At 48.9% G+C, this 18,772-nt stretch overlaps 1 protein-coding gene across 1 annotated transcript in view; it reads left to right on the top strand.

Moving 5' to 3' along the window:
- The window catches only part of SHROOM2 (shroom family member 2), an 83,223-nt gene that overhangs the window by 25,591 nt on the left and 38,860 nt on the right, over positions 1-18,772 (top strand). Inside the window, exons 4-5 of the mRNA XM_011950911.1 lie at positions 2,203-4,543; positions 6,043-6,143. Of these exons, the coding sequence (XP_011806301.1) occupies positions 2,203-4,543; positions 6,043-6,143 (2,442 nt within the window). The remainder of the gene's footprint in view (positions 1-2,202; positions 4,544-6,042; positions 6,144-18,772) is intronic.

The following is an 18,772-nucleotide window of genomic DNA, read 5'->3' as shown; positions in this document are numbered from 1 at the left end:
TGTGAACACCTATAATCCCAGCTACTCAGGAGACTGAGGCGGTAGGATCACTGAAGCCCAGGAGTTTGAGGCTGCAGTGAGCTATGATTGCACCACTGCACTCCAGTCTGGGCAACAGAGCAAGACCTCGTCTCTTAAAAAAAAAGAAAAAAAAAATACTAGTCTGTAAAATTGCAAGGTAAAGATTTATATGACATGAAAGAAAGGCAACTGAAATATAATATTACCCCTAAAGTGACAAAAGATGATGGTATTTAGAGCCCAGTGTATTTTTGAAACACACACACACAGATTCTCAACTGAGTAGTAACACTTAAGTGAACAGTGGGCCTTTTATTTTATTCCTGAAGTGGCTCAAGGTAGTAAGATCTCCATTAAGCCAATTTGGCAGTCTCTTGATGAAAGAAACATGCACACTGCCCACATCTGTGTGGAAACAGTGCTCAGAGTTCTCTAGATCTGCTTGGACTTGGGATCTCGCAGAAAAATCCCTTCCGGAATATTGGTGGGTAGTCAGGAGCATGCCCCGGGTTTGAGGATACGTGGTCTGTTCTTATAGAAGATGGTGACCCAAACAGTCCTCTTCCTCCCACAGTTGACAGCCAGTTGTTCTGTAGTAGTCTGTCCTGGTCACATGGTTCTCTCATTCTCCACCAACCTAGTGGAGCCACAGCTTCTTCCTGTTGAAGGGTGAACGTCTCAGCTTTGTTGAGCTTTAAAGAAAGCACTTAACATCCTGGATAAATAGTTTCACCATTGAGAGCTAGCTCTCAGTCACACACAGTTATTACCTTACAGAGGAATCAGTGTTTCAACTCACTGTTAATTTCATCCTCTTAGACGCCATCCTGTTTAGAAGCCTGTGTTTTTTGGTGTTAGCATCAATAACTTTGTTGTAACTAGTTAGCTGAAAGCTGAACACAGCAGTGTGTGATATTGTTATTATTATTATTATCTTTGAAACAGGGTTTTACTCTGTTGCCCAGGCTGGAGTGCAGTGGTGCAGTCACAGCTCACTGCAGTCTCAGCCTCGCAGGCTCAAGCCATCTTCCCACCTCAGCCTTCCAAGTAGCTGGGACTACAGGCATGCACCACCACATCCAGCCAATGTTTTAAAAAGTTTTTATAGAGATGGGGGTTTCACTATGTTGCTAAGTAAGGCTGGTCTCAAACTCCTGGCCTTGAGTGATCCTCTGGCCTCAAGTGATCCTCCTGCCTTAGCCTCTCAAAGCACTGGGATTTCAAGTGTGAGCCACCAAACCTGGTGTGTAACAGGTTAGCTAGTAAATGTTTTTGGCTTTGCGGGCCACACATCTCTGTTTCAGTTACTCAACTCTGCCATTATAGCACAAGAGCAGCCACAGACAATATGCAGACACATGGGCACAGTTGGGTTCCAGTAAAGCTTCACATATGAACTGAAATTTGAATTTCATATCATTTTCACAGGTGAAATAGGAAAAATAGTGTGCCTTTGATTTCTTCCACCACCATAAAACATACAAAAACCATTTGGGCTGGGTGCAGTGGCTCATATCTGTAATCCTAGCACTTTGGGAGGCCGAGGCGGGCAGATCACTTGAGGTCAGGAATTCAAGACCAGCCTGGCCAACATGGCGAAACCCCGTCTCTACTAAAAATAACAAAAAAATTAACCAGGCATGGTGGCAAGCACCTATAATCCCAGCTACTCGGGAGGCTGAGGCAGGAGAATTGCTTGAACCCAGGAGGCGAAGGTTGCAGTGAGCTGAGATCATGCCTCTGCACTCCAGCCTGGGCGACAGAGTGAGGCTGTCTCAAAAAAAAAAAAAAAAAAAAAAAAAACCCAAATCAACAACAACAACCACCTGAGTTGTGGTGTGCCCACCCCTGTGCTTCACTATTGATTGACCATAGACGTGTAAATGCAGACGATCGGGGCATCAGGCTGAGAATGTGCGCTAGGGTTGCAAGGCATTCGTTTGCTAAAAAGGCATGTCACGGGGAGGACACAGTCTTTTCAGCCTGTGCTTAGTTTCTCCCTGTCTCTGCTAAAATCCAGATGTGCTGAGCTGTAACCTCAGCCTCAGCAACTTCACCCTGGGAAGTTGCTGTTTGGCGTTTTGGTATTTCCATGGAGGGCCAGCTGCATCCACCGCCTTGCCGTTTGCCATTGCTGATGCTAAAGCACACCCTGCCTTGTCCTTCTTCTCATTCTTGCAGTTCTTCCTCCCACGACCTGTCCAGTTCCTGGGAGCAGACGAACCTACAGCGCACCTTAGACCACTTCAGCTCCCTGGGGAGTGTTGGCAGCCTGGACCACCCCTCCAGTCGCCTCTCGGTGGCCAAGTCCAACAGCAGCATCGACCACCTGGGCAGCCACAGCAAGCGCGACTCAGCCTACGGCTCCTTCTCCACCAGCTCTAGCACTCCTGACCACACCTTGTCCAAAGCCGACACATCCTCTGCAGAGAACATCCTCTACAGTGTAGGCCTCTGGGAGGCTCCCAGACAGGGTGGCCGGCAGGCCCAGGCCGCAGGTGACCCTCAGGGCTTGGAGGAGAAGCTCAGGTGTTTCCCGTCCAGGGTCCCCAGTGACAGCGACAAAGGCCCCAGGCCAGAGTACAATGCCGAGCCCAAGCTGGCTGTCCCTGGGAGGTCCAATTTTGGGCCAGTCTGGTATGTTCCCGATAAGAAGAAAGCACCAGCATCCCCACCCCCTCCCCCTCCTCCTCTCCGCAGTGACAGCTTTGCTGCCACCAAGAGCCACGAGAAGGCCCAGGGCCCTGTGTTCTCAGAGGTGGCCATGGCACAGCACTTTACGGCCCCGGCCCAGGCTCAGCCCCGTGGTGACTGGAGACCAGAGCCCACTGATCGGCCTTGGAGGTCAGCACACCCAGGGAGCCTCGGGAAGGGATCGGGAGGCCCGGGCTGCCCACGGGAGGCCCGCGCAGATGGCAGCTGGCCACCCTCCAAGGATGGAGCTTCCAGCAGGCTGCAGGCCTCTCTGTCCAGCTCAGATATGCGCTTCCCTCAGTCTCCTCGTAGCGGCCGCCACCCTCCCCTGTACAGTGACCACAGCCCACTCTGTGCTGACAGCCTTGGGCAGGAGCCAGCGGCTGCCAGCTCCCAGAACGACAGCCTTCCTCAGGTGAAGGGGCTCAGCAGCTGTGACCAGAAGCTGGGGAGTGGCTGGCAGGGCCCCCGGCCCTGTGTGCAGGGAGGCCCGCAAGTGGCACAGCTCTGGGCAGGATGCTGGCCTTCCGACACGGCCCCTGGAGCCCTCAAGAGTCTTCCCCCACCCACGGTGGGCCAGAGCCCACACCGTCACCTACCTCAGCCTGAGGGTCCTCCAGATGCCTGCGAGACAGGACGGTGTTACCCACTGGACACAGGGGCCGAGGGCTGCTCCGTGGGAGCCCAGGAGCCTCCCAGGGCCAGCCGTGCAGAAAAAGCCAGCCAGAGGCTGGCAGCCAGCATCACGTGGGCAGATGGGGAGAGCAGCAGGATCTGCCCGCAGGAGACGCCCCTGTTACACTCCCTGACCCAGGAGGGGAAGCACCGGCCTGAGAGCAGCCCAGAGGACAGCGCCACCAGACCGCCACCGTTCGATGCCCACGTGGGCAAGCCCACCCGGAGAAGCGACCGCTTTGCGACCACCCTGCGGAATGAGATCCAGATGCGTAGAGCCAAGCTGCAGAAGAGCCGGAGCACAGTGGCTCTGACTGCAGCAGGCGAGGCGGAGGATGCCACTGGCCGCTGGAGGGCCGGGTTGGGAGGTGGCACCCAGGAAGGACCCTTTGCTGGCACCTATAAAGACCACCTGAAGGAGGCCCAAGCCCGAGTCCTGAGGGCCACGTCCTTCAAGCGCCGCGACTTGGACCCCAACCCAGCAGATCTATACCCGGAATCACTGGAACACCGGATGGGGGATCCAGACACTGTCCGCCACTTCTGGGAGGCAGGCCTGGCCCAGCCACCCTCATCTACAGGTGGCGGGCCCCACCCGCCCCGCATCGGAGGCCGGAGACGGTTCACAGCTGAGCAGAAACTGAAGTCCTACTCGGAACCCGAGAAGATGAACGAGGTGGGCCTCACGAGGGGCTACAGTCCTCACCAGCACCCCAGGACATCTGAGGAGACTGTGGGCACGTTTGCTGACAGGTGGAAGTTTTTTGAGGAAACGAGCAAACCTGTTCCCCAGAGGCCTGCCCAGAGGCAAGCGCTTCATGGAATCCTGAGAGACAAGCCAGAGAGGCCGTGGACAGCGGGCCGCACATGTGAGGGCACGGAGCCCTGGTCGTGCACCACCTCCCTTGGGGACAGCCTCAATGCTCACAGCACAGCGGAGAAGACAGGGATGTCAGACCCGCCGCAGAGGCTCGGCACCTTTGCAGAGTATCAGGCCTCCTGGAAGGAACAGAGGAAGCCTCTGGAGGCCAGGAGCTCCGGGCGCTGCCACTCAGCGGATGACATCCTGGATGTGGGCCTGGACCCGCAGGAGAGGCCGCAGCACGTTCATGGGAGGTCCCGGTCTTCGCCATCCACAGACCACTACAAGCAGGTAAGCATGGAGCCACAGCAGGGGCACGGCCCCTGCAGACCATCATCTTAACCCGAGGGCAGGACACACCCAGAATGCAGGGGCTGACACCAGGGCTACTCATCTCCAGCTGTGTGAGCATTTACCTTTTCCAGATCTCCTAGTGTCCTCTGTGTCACAGGTATTTGGGGACAAAATTGACACATTCTAGGCTATTTAAAGTGCCATATTCCTGAAAACCCACATTTTTTTCATTCCCGTTCTCGTTGCCATAATCTCTGGCTTTAACTGTGTTTCCCCTTAGGTAGCTTGCTCCTACCTTCATCCTCAGCAAAGAACTTGGAGGGAGAAACTATGGGAAATGATAACTAACATCTCTGACATGGAAATGCGTGGTTTATGTAAAAGCTTAACATGACATACAATAGCCACTTTTCAAACACTGATGGATGACATTTAATATTTATAGTATTTGGGTTTTTTTAGTATTCTGTTTTTTATTTGCAAGTATTTTCAAGGATTGCTCTGGGGCGAAATGTATTTAAAACACGTTAAGTGTTTGCACTTTTTTAAGGTGAGAGTTTTGATGGGGAGAGTTAATGTCCAGCTTTCTAGAAAACTGCATATTTCTTAGCCCTGCTTCAAAGTTGACAGCCTCTTTCTCTCCCGCCCCTGCCCTCTTTGAAAGCTTTTTCTCCCTATTACATCTGCACTTGCACATTTCAAAGAAAAAAGAAGTTCTGCAGTGATAGATGCAGTTTCTTTTTAAAAGAATCCAGGGTGGGTGTGGTGGTGCATTTGCAATTCTAGCACTTTGGAAGACTGAGGAAGGATGATCACTTGAGGCCAGGAGTTCCAGACCAGTCTGGGCAACAAAACAAGACCTTATCTCTACAAAAAAAGAAAAAAAACTTAGCCAGGTGTGGCGGTGCCCAGGAGGTTCAGGTTGCAGTGAACTGTGTTCTCACCACTATACTCCAGCTTGGGCAAAAGAGCAAGACCCTGTCTCAAAAAAAAAAAAAAAAAAAAAGAACCACTAGTATATTTAATACAAGATATCTAATATGTGCATGGAAAGAAGGCTGCTGGTTTGCTCTGTGGTGTCCCGGCCCTGAAAATCCATACAGATGCTGTGAGTGTTTATTTCCACCGTTGGATACCCTGGCTTGTGGCTGTTCAGCATGACCTCTGAGAATTCCATGCCTGCTCTGTCAGGAGCAAAGAATCCCGGGCTCTGGCGAGTACTGGAGCTTGAGGCTTCACCGCTGTAATTTGTGACCAGCTGTATTTTATTTTATTTCTTTTGGCCAATTGTGCCACACGGTTTTACAGGCTTCACGTAGGAGTTGTTTCCTGCCCAGAACAGAAGTGGACGCGGGGTCTTAGTTCAGTCGTCTCAATGAAATGCTTTGTAGAGCTGCCCTGGCAAGGCAAACCCACAAATGAGGGCTTTCATAATCACAGATGTCCTGAGGAAGGCAGCTTGAGGACTTGGTGTCTTACTGTGTTGCCCTTTGCAGGAAGCTTCTGTCGAACTGCGAAGGCAGGCAGGGGACCCTGGCGAGCACAGAGAAGAGCTTCCCTTCACAGTCCGGGCCAAGGAGGGACAGTCCACGCTGAGGTGGGTGAAATTTGGATTCAGAGTTACTGAAGAGGTGTCTGGGGGTGGGCTTCTGTATGGGTGGGTGCTTGGTTAACATGGCTGGACGTCTGGCTTTTGCCAAACCCAAAGCGGCTGAAATCCGGCATGATTTCCAGCATCCCTGATGCACTGGAGGTCTGGGCAGAGCCTGTGCACCCTGCGGCCCTGCCCAGAGACACATCCCAGGGCAGGGAGGCCTTCTTACACGGCGGTGACATTTTTTTGGTTCTTAAAATGGCTACTGTGTTTTCCACACGGTAAGATTGATTATGGAGACATAATGAGAAGTCCAGTTTAACATACTGGAGCTGCACGTCTTTGCACAGAGTGCCTTATGGAAGGGCAGCTTTAGCTATCTAGCACACAGCTGTGTGCCTAGCTGCGGCCTGGAAATCGGAGTTGCCTCTAAGGATTGTTAGTAAGAAAGGAACAGGGCAGGCTTTCCTAAATTGGACCTAGTTAATGAGTTAATTTTGAGCTTTAAAATAGAAATCGAGTTAGTCAACTCCCAAAGAGAGGCTGCAAGCATCTGCAGAAACTGTGGCAGCAGCAGGAGATTAGAGTGCTTTGTGCCGTAATTCCAGAATGTGCACCATAGCCGCTTAGTCGTGGTGAGGACAGGGTTAGATTAAATACATAGTATAATCTGGGCCAGGCGTAGTGGTTCACACCTGTATTCCCAGCACTTTGGGAGGCTGAGGCAGGTGAATTGCTTGAGCCCAGGAGTTCAAGACCAGCCTGGGCAACATGGTGAGATCCCGTCTCTACTAAAAATAGAAGAAAAAAAAATTAGCCGGGTGTGGTGGCAGGTGCCTGTAGTCCCAGCTACTCTGGAGGCTGAGCTACTCATTCAAGCACAAGAATCGCTTGAACCCAGGAAGTGGACATTGCAGTGAATGGGGATTGCACCACTGCACTCCAGCCTGGGTAACAGAGCGAGACCCTGTCTCAAAAAAAAAAAAAAAATAGTATAATCTTCCCCTTCACCACACGAGGAGGGCAGGAGGAGAGTGCGTCTCTGCAGAAGATGTGGTGCAGTCTTGTTTTAAAAAGGCGGATGGAGGGATGGGAGTAAATGCACGACAGGGTCCCTGGGTGTGGATTGTTCTGTCGCGTTGAGAATCTTGTGTGATTGCTGTGACATTCACATTAAACACCGACCTCAAAACTCAAGGTTCTGTTGCAGAAATTACCAATTTAAAAGTTTGCTTTCAAGAGCCTCATGTAATGGGGTTTTATTTCATTTGGCCTTAAACAGAGCTGTTAGCCTTCTACAAGGGGATCAAATATTTATGTGACTCTGCAGCGACAGGATTGATATTGTGTGTCTGCTTGTGTAGGAAGTCTCTGCAGTTACTTAACAGACTCTGAGGCTGAAACCAAGAATGCGTGGGTCAGAAAGGCCGACGAATAATCCACCTACAGAATTTAGCTGTGTCTGAGAAGCACAATTAGAGCTTTATGACTGTGGATTCCAAGTGGGTCACGTGCCGAGCACCAGCTGCAGTCTGTTTTCCAAGCCAGCTCCCAGGCCGTTGAGGCCGGCCGTGCGGTGTATCGCGGGCAGTGCTCGATGGGCTCTGCACATGCGGGCCTTGCTTTGCCCCTGCGCTCTGTCTGATGCCACAAGCGTATCATCTGTGCAGAGGGCACCCGTGCTGGTGAGAATGTATAGCTCTGCTGTGCATGGAGGGGGTCGCCCTGAACAGCTGTCACGTGCAGGCTGTGTGAGAGTGAGTGAATGGCACTGTCGATACTGAAAGGGTCGAGAGGAAGCGGGGGCCCCATGCTTCATTCATCAAGGCCATGTCTTCCAGCAGACTGCATAACCACTCCAAAGAAATTAGTTCCAGAAACTCCCTGCTTTTGAGCTACTAAACCAGCAATTTTCAGAATTGTTGGGTGCGTTTTTTTTTGAGTGGTGAGGCGTGATGAAATTCGGGAATATGTAGGTTGAAAAGTTGTTTTCAACTTTTTTCAGAGACTCTTTAATTTCTGAAGGACCAGCAAGAAAGAATACACTTGAAAAATGTAAATGGAAAATAATAGAAGTCAAAGTTCAGGCAAGGGATTGTCCTTTGCCCACCAAAAAGAAAATCTAGAATACAAAGGTTTGAAGATACCCATAAGTTTAAAATAACGTAAACATGTCTGTGTAAATCATATGAAGTGCTGCTGTGATAACCGATGCATAACAAAAAGTATGTATTGTTGTATTCTGTTTGGATAACAAAAGAATGTTGAGATCAGAATTTTTGTTTTTGTTGTTGCTCAGGTGAACCAAATAGAGATAACATTTTTTGTGAAGTTCAAGATCCTGTATTAATATAAAGACAAGTAGGGCAAATTGAAGTGATGATACTTTTTTTTTTAAGTTATATGATGCTTCAGAAGCTCAGAGGAGAGAGAGCAAAGTGACTTCTGGCTGGGTTATGGGAGAAACAGGTGGTGTTTGAGCTAAAATAGAACTGAACCTGAGGGAGCAGACCCAGCACGTTTGCTTCCCTCCAGCTCTTCTGTCCTGAACAGCCCACCGCCCCCCACCCTCACTGCCATCAGAGGCTTCACCCCAGACCTGCAAGGTCAGGCATCGTAGCCAGCAGGAGCCTGCTTTGGGGAAATGCTCTCTCCTGCTGACTTGGGGCCCCTTGAATACTGGGTCTGTTTCCTAGTGTGGCCATAACAAACTCCCCAAGACTGGGGGGCTCAAACAACAGAAGTGGATTCTCCCACAGTCCTAGAGGCTGGAAGTTCCAGATCAAAGTGTGAGCAGGACTGGTTCCTCCTGGGGCCTCTCTCCTAGGCCTGTAGATGCAGTCTTCTCCCTGTGTCCTCACAGGGTCGTCCCTCTGTGCATTTTTGTATCATTTCTTCTTATAAGGACCCCAGTCCTATTGGATCAGAGCCCTCCCCAATGGAACCTAATTACCTAATTTTGCCTTAATTACTTCTTCTAAGGTCCTGTCTTCCAATGCAGTCACATTCTGAGATACTAAGGGTTAGGGCTTCAGCACATGGATTTTGTGGGGCACAGTTCAGTCCCTGACACTGGGAGAAATGTCCCTGCTTCTGCATTCTACCTTTATAGTAACCACTTCTGCCTGCTGTCAGGAGGTGTCATCCTACCCTTGAGCTGATCAGGCTTTATGTTCATGACAGATGTGAAAGCCTTTAAGATGAAGGGAAGAGGGAGCTGTCACCTTGTGGGTGGCACAGAAGAGGGGCATTTGGCAAAACCTGACTGGAGGGCTTTTTGAGAAACCTGTGTGGAGGGTTCCTTGACACCATGCAACTGAAGGTTGACAGTTGTACACACCTTCTGGTTTAATCAATCCATCTTTTAAGAGTTTACTTTGAAAGTTGACGTCTACTGCCCCATGAATGTGCTAACCTCTTCAGACTGGGATGGTTTGGCAGGGGGACAGTGACTCTTAAACTCACTTCACGAATGTATTTGTACACTTTCACTATTCCTTGCTGTCTGCTGGGCTGGACTGTTGGCTCCCAGAAGACTGGATTTTACTTTTTTCATTTCTCAGTACCCTGTACCTGACATATATCCTGCGCAGATTACGTGCTCAATAAATGGTTGGATGGATGGAAGGAGTGGTGGATGGACAGATGGGTGGATGAGTAGACCGATGGACCAGTCCTCAGGTAGATAGTTGGAGGATGGGGAGGGTGGGTGGATGAATAGTTGGATGGATGGAAGGGTAAGTGGATAGATGGATGCATGGATGGATACATGGATGAGATGTAGGGGTACATGGATGGATATATGGATGAATGGAAGAGTAAGTGGATGGATGGATGGATGGATAGATGGGTATGTGGATGGATACAGAGGTGTATGGATGGATGGATGGGAGGGAAGTGGATGGATGAATGGAAAAGTAAGTGGGTGGGTGGGTGGATGGATGGATGGATGGATAAGTGGATGGATGGATGAAAGGGAGGGTGAGTGGGTGGATGGATGGGAGGGTAAGTGCATGGATGGATACATGGGTGCATGGATGGATGGAGGCATGGGAAGGTGGATGGGTGAGTGAATGGGAAGATAGAAGGATGGGTAGGTCGATATATAAGCAGATGGATTGGTGACTGAATGGATAAATACCAGCCTGACCTTCCTTGAGTCAGTCTTTCTTGATTATGGTGAATAATCTTTCCATATTGGTACATTCTGTGTCCTAAAATTTTATATTTAGAATTTTAGTTTACACACTAGTAACTGAAATCGCCTTTACTTATCCTTCTGCACTAGCATGGCATTTGGAATCAAGAAGACATAAACATCTCAAAATAAATTTGGTAGCACAGATCTGTTTTTGGTATGAGATTTTAGACCTTGTAGGAAAGTTTAGAGGTACCACATTTGTTCGTTGCTCCTCAATTTCGAGATGCCTTGGGTGAGGACTGTGTTCTGGGTGGCTCCAGAGACTGGCACTGAAATGAGATCTGGGGCCGGCCTCTGGAGCTGTGGGTGCTGGCAGTGTCTTCCTTCTCTGCCTTCTTGCAGCCACTTCCGCCCCCGCCTGCAGGAGCCACTGCCAAGCACTGATGAGCTGGCACTGACCTCAGGCTTGTATTTTGTTGGGACAGATGGGAGGGGAGGCGAAGAATGAGAGTATATCCTAAATCCCAATACCAGCTGAACATTGAATGCATACGAAATAGAGCTCTTTAGGGAACAATTTGCTTTCATATAATATTTGTAAACAAGCTAAATGAACCTGAGGGTCATCTTCCTGGATGTTTTCCCTGAGAGGTGACTTGGTGTACAGAGGTTCATGTGAAGACCAATTTTTCATTTACAAAACAAGCTCCTTCATGTAGATTTCAGAATAAGTAACAGATTTATCATCCAAGCTCTTCCCCTCATTTGTCACTTTAGGGCAGACGTTTGCTTTCCCTGGCCTTCAATTAGCTCAGGGCAATTGAAGCTTTCCATTCTGAGCTGCTGTGCTAGGTAATTATGAAGACTATGCTGGATCGGGTCAGGATAAAAAGGTGAAACTTGATCTTGGAATTTTGTCGGGGCAGAGCCCAGCATTCTGCATAGCTTTGTACAGTGTAGTACTGCATGCTGAACAGAAAGGTTCTTCTTGTGCAGGATGTAACAGCCTCATCCCAGAAGGAATAAACGGTAGCTGTAGGAGAGAGACTGAAGTATGGGTCTAGCGGGCTTGTCTTTATGTCTTTTTTTTTTATGTTGTTTTTTGAGACAGGGTCTCGCCATGTCGCCCAGGCTGGAGTGTAGTGGTGCAACCTCTGCTCACCGCAGCCTCCACCTCCTGGGCTCAAGTGATCCTCCCACCTCAGCCTCTGGAGTAGCTGGGACTACAGGTGCACACCACCATGCCAGCTAATTTTTGTATTTTTGTGTAAAGATGAGGTCTCACCATGTTGCCCAAGCTGGTCTTGAACTCCTGGGCTCAAGTGATCCACCCATCTCAGCCTCCCAAAGTGCTGGGATTACAGGTGTGAGCCACCACACCTGGCCTTGTTTTTATACCTTACTTTGCAACTACAATTTCCCCTTACATTTATACCCATGGGAACTTAAGAAACCCAGAATCCAGTCAGGCGGCCACCTGTTTGTTTACTTTTTGGTTTGGTCTCGTGATTCCACATTATTTAGAAGGAATAGCGTTCAGGTGATAGTTTACAGTTATAGGGTTTCGGCTAAGGAAGAGAAGCGAGAGCAGGGAGGCAGATCCACAAAGCCCTCGTTTGGAGGGAGAAGAGTGCAAAAGGAGGCTGAAAGTGACCAACGTCCCGAGATGCCAGAGCTGAGGAAAGCCGGAGGGAAATGCACAGGAAAATGTAACTCAAGCATCTCAGTTCTAGATGGGGCAGGTAAGCAGTCTTCTACAAACAGAATCTGTGTCATTGAGCAGGGCACAGTGGCATGTGTCTCTAATCCCAGCACTTTGGGAGGCTGAGGCAGGAGGATCACTTGAATCCAGGAGTTCGAGACCAGCTGGGGCAACCTAGCAATGCCCCATCTCTACAAAAAATACAACAGTTGCTGCCCTGTGGTTGGGTGCCAACATACATAGCTGTACTTGCACAGGCTCCTTGATCCCTCATGTGACTCCCAGGCTGTGGCCTGAGACTTGCCTTTCCAGAAGAATCCAGCCCTGTGGAAAGCTGCCCCTTTGTTTCCCAGCAGCCCCATCCCTGGTGCCTACCCAAGAGCTCCCGCTAGCCAGGTGAGCCACTGGCAGCCTCTCTTGGGGGAGAGACTCCCGTAGCGCGTGCTGACGTGGCAGCCCCGCTCCACTCTGCCTCTCCTCTGGCCTCCTTTCTTGTCAGCTGGCTGCGTTCTTCAAAGCTGTCAGCCTCTGGGCTGACCTTGGCTGAGTTCGTATGTTATGGGATCTTTTGGGGCTTTCACCTTTTTCCAGAGAGCTACCTGGAAATGTAGATGTCCATTCTCTCCTTTAGCTTCTTCTAGCCTCCATTCCTCTTGGCTGTGTCCTAGTCCAGTCCCCGACCCAGGTTGGGCCGAGGTGACACACCCACCCAGAAGGCTGTACAGATTGATCAATCGACTGATTCATTGACAGGGTCTCGCTCTGTCACCCAGGCTGATGTGCAGTAGCACAATCATGGCTCACTGCAGCCTCGACCTCCAAGCTCAAGCGATCCTCCCAAGTAGCTGGGATCACAGGCATGCGCCAGCACGCCTAGCTCATTAAAAAAACAAAAAAAGTTTTTGTAGACAAGGCCTCGCAGTGTTGCTTAGGCTGACCTCAAACTCCTGGCCTCAAGTGATCCTCTAGCCTCAGCCTCTCAGAGTGCTGGGATTACAAGGTGAGTTACCACACCACACCCAGCCAATGTGTTCATTTTTAAAGTTTGACTTAAGAGTCCCATAGATTCAGTGTCTTATGTGGCTGTTAGGTCCTTGTAGTTAGTCTCAGAAATCGATTTAGCTCATCTGTTTTCTGAAGGCCCACACATTTGAAATAAAAAAAGAAATAGTTCTGAGTCACCTCCTTCTCAATATAAATAGAAAATGCATTCAAATATTCCCACAAGTTTTGTGTCTTTTAAATCTGCACAAACCCAAAGAATTCCTAGAGGAGGCCGCCAGCTAGCAATATGTGTCAGGTCTGCATCCCCCCGGGCCAGCTGAGCAGCCCGCTTCAGCCCTCTTCATACCACACAGCTCACCACCACCTCCACCGCCAGGAGAATCCAGAAGGCCGGAGGGCGAAGGAGGACTGACGCATGGGCGGTGATGATGCGGGAGCCAGTGATGTATTTCTGCTTTGGGCTTTCTCACACGTGGCACTTGGAGCACATCCTTGGCAACATGTCTGTCCTCTTTGCCAGTTTAAATTTTTGTGTGTTCGTTTCCATGCTAGCTCTTAGAATCTAAATCAAGTGTTGTGGATGGTGTGTAAGACCATAGCTGTGTGTGTGTGAGTCTCATTGACCACAGTGCTGACACAATTTCCCTTGGTGGGAGTAAAGAGTAAGTTCAGGACTCCCCTGTAAATGATGTGCTCCCCCGTGGATGAGGGACAGGAAGGACATCAGGGTACCAAGCCAGCAGAGCTCTGTGCCCTGTTAGTTGAAACAAAAGTGATGGCTGATATGAGTCCTTCTGTGGCACCCAGGAAACTTTGATAGCTGGGCCAAGAAGCAGCGGTGCTGCAGTGCCGCGAGCATCGTGGTTCATGCTCAGCAAAGCCGCATCACCTGTCATATAGACCCGACATCAGCTTTACAGTTTTGCTTGCATATAACTTGCAACTTTGTTTTGTGTTTTATAGCCTAAGAACTATTAAAATAAGTAAACAGATTTTATATATAGACATTTAACAGTCTAATAAAAAAAAATCAAAACCACATATTGTATGATGCCATTTATATAAAATGTCCAGAATAGGCACATCTGTAGATAGAAAGCAGATTAGTGGCTGCTAGGGGTTAAGGGGGGAGAAGTGAGGGAGAGACTGTTCATGAGCATGGCGTTTCTTTCTGGAGTAATGAAAATCCTCTGGAATTAGTGGTGATGGTGACTGCTGTGACTATACTAAAAACTACTGAACTCTGCTGTTTCAAAGGGCAAATTTTGTGATATATTAATTTTATCTCAGTCTTTAAAAAAAAATCTCAGCACTGGGAATCCATAAGAAAACTTTTTTTTTAAATTTAAAATGGGTCTGTCAGGCCGGGCGTGGTGGCTCATGCTGTAATCCCAGCACTCTGGGAGGCCAAGGCGGGTGGATCACCTGAGGTCAAGAATTTGAGACCAGCCTGGCCAACATGGTGAAACCCCGTCTCTACTAAAAAATTAGCCAGGTGTGGTGGCAGGCGCCTGTAATCCCAGCTACTAGGGAGGCTGAGGCAGGAGAATCGCTTGAACCTGGGAGGCGGAGGTTGCAGTGAGCCGAGATCGTGCCACTGCACTCCAGCCTGAGCAACAAGAGTGAACCTGTCTCCAAAAAATAATAAATAAATAAATAAAGTGGGTCTGTGCATTAAGTGGCTGTAGTTCAGAGATTGACAAAGGTTGCGGAAAATGAGATGATAAATATTTTTGGCTCAGAGGGACATAGTGTCCCTGCTGCGACCACTCAGCTCTGCCGTGATGGCGCAAAAGCAGCCACACGGTGACCAGGTTGCCCTCCCTGCAGGCCTGCTCAGAGGACTCTGGCTAGATTCCAGCCCTTGCTGGTCCCCCTGGCGGGGAGTGGCGGGGGAGGCGGGCAGCATCCCTATTGTCCCACTGAACCCAGCAGCCACAGGGGCCTTTCCCTTCTTCACATTCCTTCCTGCCCTGCCCTAAAGCAGGAAGCAAGACAAGGAAACCTCTGAGTCAGGTATGTGGATGTCCCCTGCAGAACTCACCTGGTCCCTTCCTTCAAGTCATTTGTTTCTTTCTGTGAGTCAGCCCTGCCTCCTGTTTACCAGACACAGGTGGTTTTACCTGTGACTCCCTGAGCATAACTGGAGTCAGTGTGACACAGGCTGTGTCTCTGAATAGAAAGTCTCCACACTGCCGTGCCACTCTCCACTTTGTTTGCCCACTGTATGCACCAGAGCTCCCTCCTGGCTCCCCATCTCCTAAGCAAATCCCACACACCTGCATCCCATCCTTCCTCAGATCACTTCCGGAATTGTCTGCGGAGTTTGAGTCTCATGGTTTGTGAGACACTCTCAAGCAGCTCACCCAAATCGGGTGGTGTCAGATGGTGAAAGTTTGAGGGGTCTAGATCAGGGTCACTTGGAAACAAGTTCCTGGGGGAGCAGAGCAACTTTCTTCTCTACTTCGAAGAATTTGATAAAGCACCCCTAGACTCACTGGTTTCGAGTTCTAGGGAAGCAGATATTGATGACTCAACAGAGGAAAGAATTGTGTCATCATTGCTTTAGTCAGGGGTTGGTAAACTATGGTCAACAGGCCAACTCTGGCCCTCTGTTTTTTTAAATAAAGTTTTATTGGCATGCAGCCACATCCATTTGCTCGCAGACCGCCTGTGGCTGCTTCCTCTCTCTAATGGCAGAGAGTTGAGTCATTGCAACAGATCAAATGGCTCCTAGAGCTGAAAATATCTGCCATCTGGTCCTTTACACAAAGGTTTGCTTGCTGACCATGTTGGGCTTAGTGGAGGGATGTAAGGGATGGTCTTACATGAGCATGCTTCCAGCACAGGGAGCATGGAACCCAGTGGCAGTCTGTCTGGATGTTTTCAAAGAGGCTTCTTTGTGATAGTTCATTATTATCTTGCAACATGATATCTGTCTCCCCATCCCTAGTGTGGTTAACTTGGGGAAGTTTGCTTTGTCCAAGTAGAGGGGGCTGTCGCTTGTTCACAGCCCAAGAATGCAGGAGCACGCAGGATGCTGTAACAGCAGCTTTTCTGACTTGTTAGTGATAGCCTGGGTTAGGGAAGGTTGCCATTGGACCACATGGGCTGGGCATGCCGCTCAATTCATGGAAAGTGACTCAGAGAAGTTCGAGGTTTCACCAAGACTGTCTAAGAGGTGAGGAGGAAGTTCTTTCAGAACATAAGGGTACTAGGGTGGTGATTTCATTCTGTTCTTTTTTGAGGGCACAAATGTTTTGTGTCTATTAAAAGCAGATTTGTATGCATTTTATTACAATGATTAAGATTTTAAAGTCTTAATAGTATTAATACTATGCAATCTACAAAAAGATTTGAACATCTTATAAGCCCTGATAATTATGCCTCTCTCTAAGAAACATGGATATCTGGAAAGCCACATTATAAACTTTGATATTATAAATGTACTTTCTGTTTAGAAGTAATTCTTGGAGAGTCTCCTTTAAGAATGGATTCCTAGGCCAGGCATAGGGGTTCATGCCTATAATCCCAGCACTTTGGGAGGCTAGGAAGATTGCTTGAGCCGTGGAGTTCAGTACCAGCCTGGGCAACATAGTGAGACCCCATCTGTACAAAAAACATTTAGCTGGGCATGGTGATGCAACCTGTAGTTCCAGTTATTTGGGAGGCTGGGTTGGGAGGATCGCTTGAGCCCAGGAGGTCAAGGCTGCAGTGAGCTATGATGGTGCCACTGCACTCCATTCTGGGTGACAGTGAGACCCTCTCTCATAAATAAATAAACAAACAAACAAATAAATAAATACAAAAATGAAAAAACAGGATTCCTAGAGCACAGCCAGCATGCAGATCTTGTTTTCTAAGGCTTTTCTCCAATAAAAGGAACCAGGGCTCCTCAGAGGAATGGCTGAGTCTAGGGTTGGGGCAGGAACTGTACAAGATGAGCCTGGAGTATCTTATAGTGCCAGAAAATAAGTGCTCAAATACACTCATAAGTAAACCCAGCAGTGAAAACAGTGTGGATATGTCATAGGGACACAGGAGCCAACAGTGACCAAAGGCAGAACAAGTTAAGCAGCAAAATTAAGTAGTAGTGGATTATAATCCAATATATAAAATGAATCCACAGCCCAGACTGACAACATGGAATGGTTGAATAAGTTAACAAATGAAGAATAGAGAATTCTGCTGTGCAGAAAATTGGAAATACTTCATGTAGCTACTCTGCCCTTAAGGAGGTGGAGCATAGCTCCCCACACTCAGTGTGGGCTGCCAACAGTAAGCTCCCTCCAAAGAGTACAGTGTGGCATGGGGGGCTGAGGAGAGGAACATCACAGTGGAGAAACTGGTGTCTACCGACTTCACCAAGTGATCAGGGTCAATGTTGACAGGTAAGTCATGTTGACAGCATGCCCCTTGATATCATAGGATGACAGTGGCACTTCACTTCCATGGTCTCTCTCCCAGAAGTCCCAGGCTAATCATGAAAACACATCAGACAGTTCCCAATTGAGAGACATGCTGCAAAATGCCGGAACAGACCTCTTCAAAACTATTAAGGTCATCAAAAACAAGGAAAGCCTGAGAAACTATCATAGCCTATTCAGGCTGCTATAATAAAATACCTAAGATTATATGACTTATAAACAGCAGAAATGTATTTGTCACAGTTCTGGAGGCTGGGAAGTCTAAGATCGAGGCACTGGTAGATTCGGTGTCTGGTGAAGGTGCTTTCTGCCTCACAAATGGCTGTCTCTCTGCTGTGTCCTCACATGGTGGAAGGGGAGAGGGAGCTCTGAGGGGTCCCTTTTATAAGGGCACTAATGCCATTCACAAGAGCTCCATCCTCATGACCTCATCACCTCCCAGAGGCCCCACCTCCTAACACCGTCACCTGGGGGTTAGATTTCAACATAGGAATTTGGGAGTGGGGGGCACAAATGTTCAGTCTAAAGCTATAGCACCCTCACAGCAAAAGGAGTCTGAGGAAGCAGGCTTGAGTATGATGCAGTACCTGGATGAGGTTCAAGGACAGAAGGAGAACATTGAGTAAAAAGAAAATTGGAATAAAGTGTGACCTTGAGTTAATATTAATGTACCAATATTGATTCATTAACTATGACAAACACACCCCATAGTAAGTCAGATGTTAATAATAGGGGGAAGTGGGTAGAGGGCATATGGGAGCTCTCTCCCACCTGTTGCAATTTTTCAGTAATCTAAACCCATTCTAAAATGAGATGCTGCCCAGGCACAATGGGTCATGCTTGTAATCCAAGCACTTTGGGAGGTTGAGGCAGGAGGATTGCTTGAAGCCAGGAGTTTGAGACCAGCTTGGGCAACACAGCAAGACCCTGGCCAGGTGCAGTGGCTCACGCCTGTAATCCCAGCACTTTGGGAGGCTGAGGTGGGCGTATCACCTGAGGTCAGGAGTTCGAGACCAGCCTGGCCAACATGGTGAAACCCCGTCTCTAATAAAAATACAAAAATTAGCTGGGCATGGTGGCGTGCACCTGTAATCTCAGCTACTCGGGAAGCTGAGGCGAGTGAATTCCTTGAACCCGGGAGGTGGAGGTTACAGTGAGCTGAGATCATGGCACTGCGTTTCAGCCTGGGTGACAGAGTGAGACTCCATCTCAAAAAAAAAAAGTGTAATGGAATATTTATTGTTTTACAAATTTTTATGTAGAGATGGTGTCTTGCCATGTTACTCAGGCTGGTCTCCAATTCCTGGGCTCAAGCAAGCCTCCTGCCTCAGCCTCCCAAAAGTGCTGTGGTTACAGG

The sequence above is a fragment of the Colobus angolensis genome, unplaced genomic scaffold, assembly GCF_000951035.1.
Source record: "Colobus angolensis palliatus isolate OR3802 unplaced genomic scaffold, Cang.pa_1.0 Scaffold310, whole genome shotgun sequence".
NCBI lineage: Eukaryota > Metazoa > Chordata > Mammalia > Primates > Cercopithecidae > Colobus > Colobus angolensis.
Note: the sequence above shows the minus strand (reverse complement) of the source record. Positions and strands in the feature narration are given on the sequence as shown.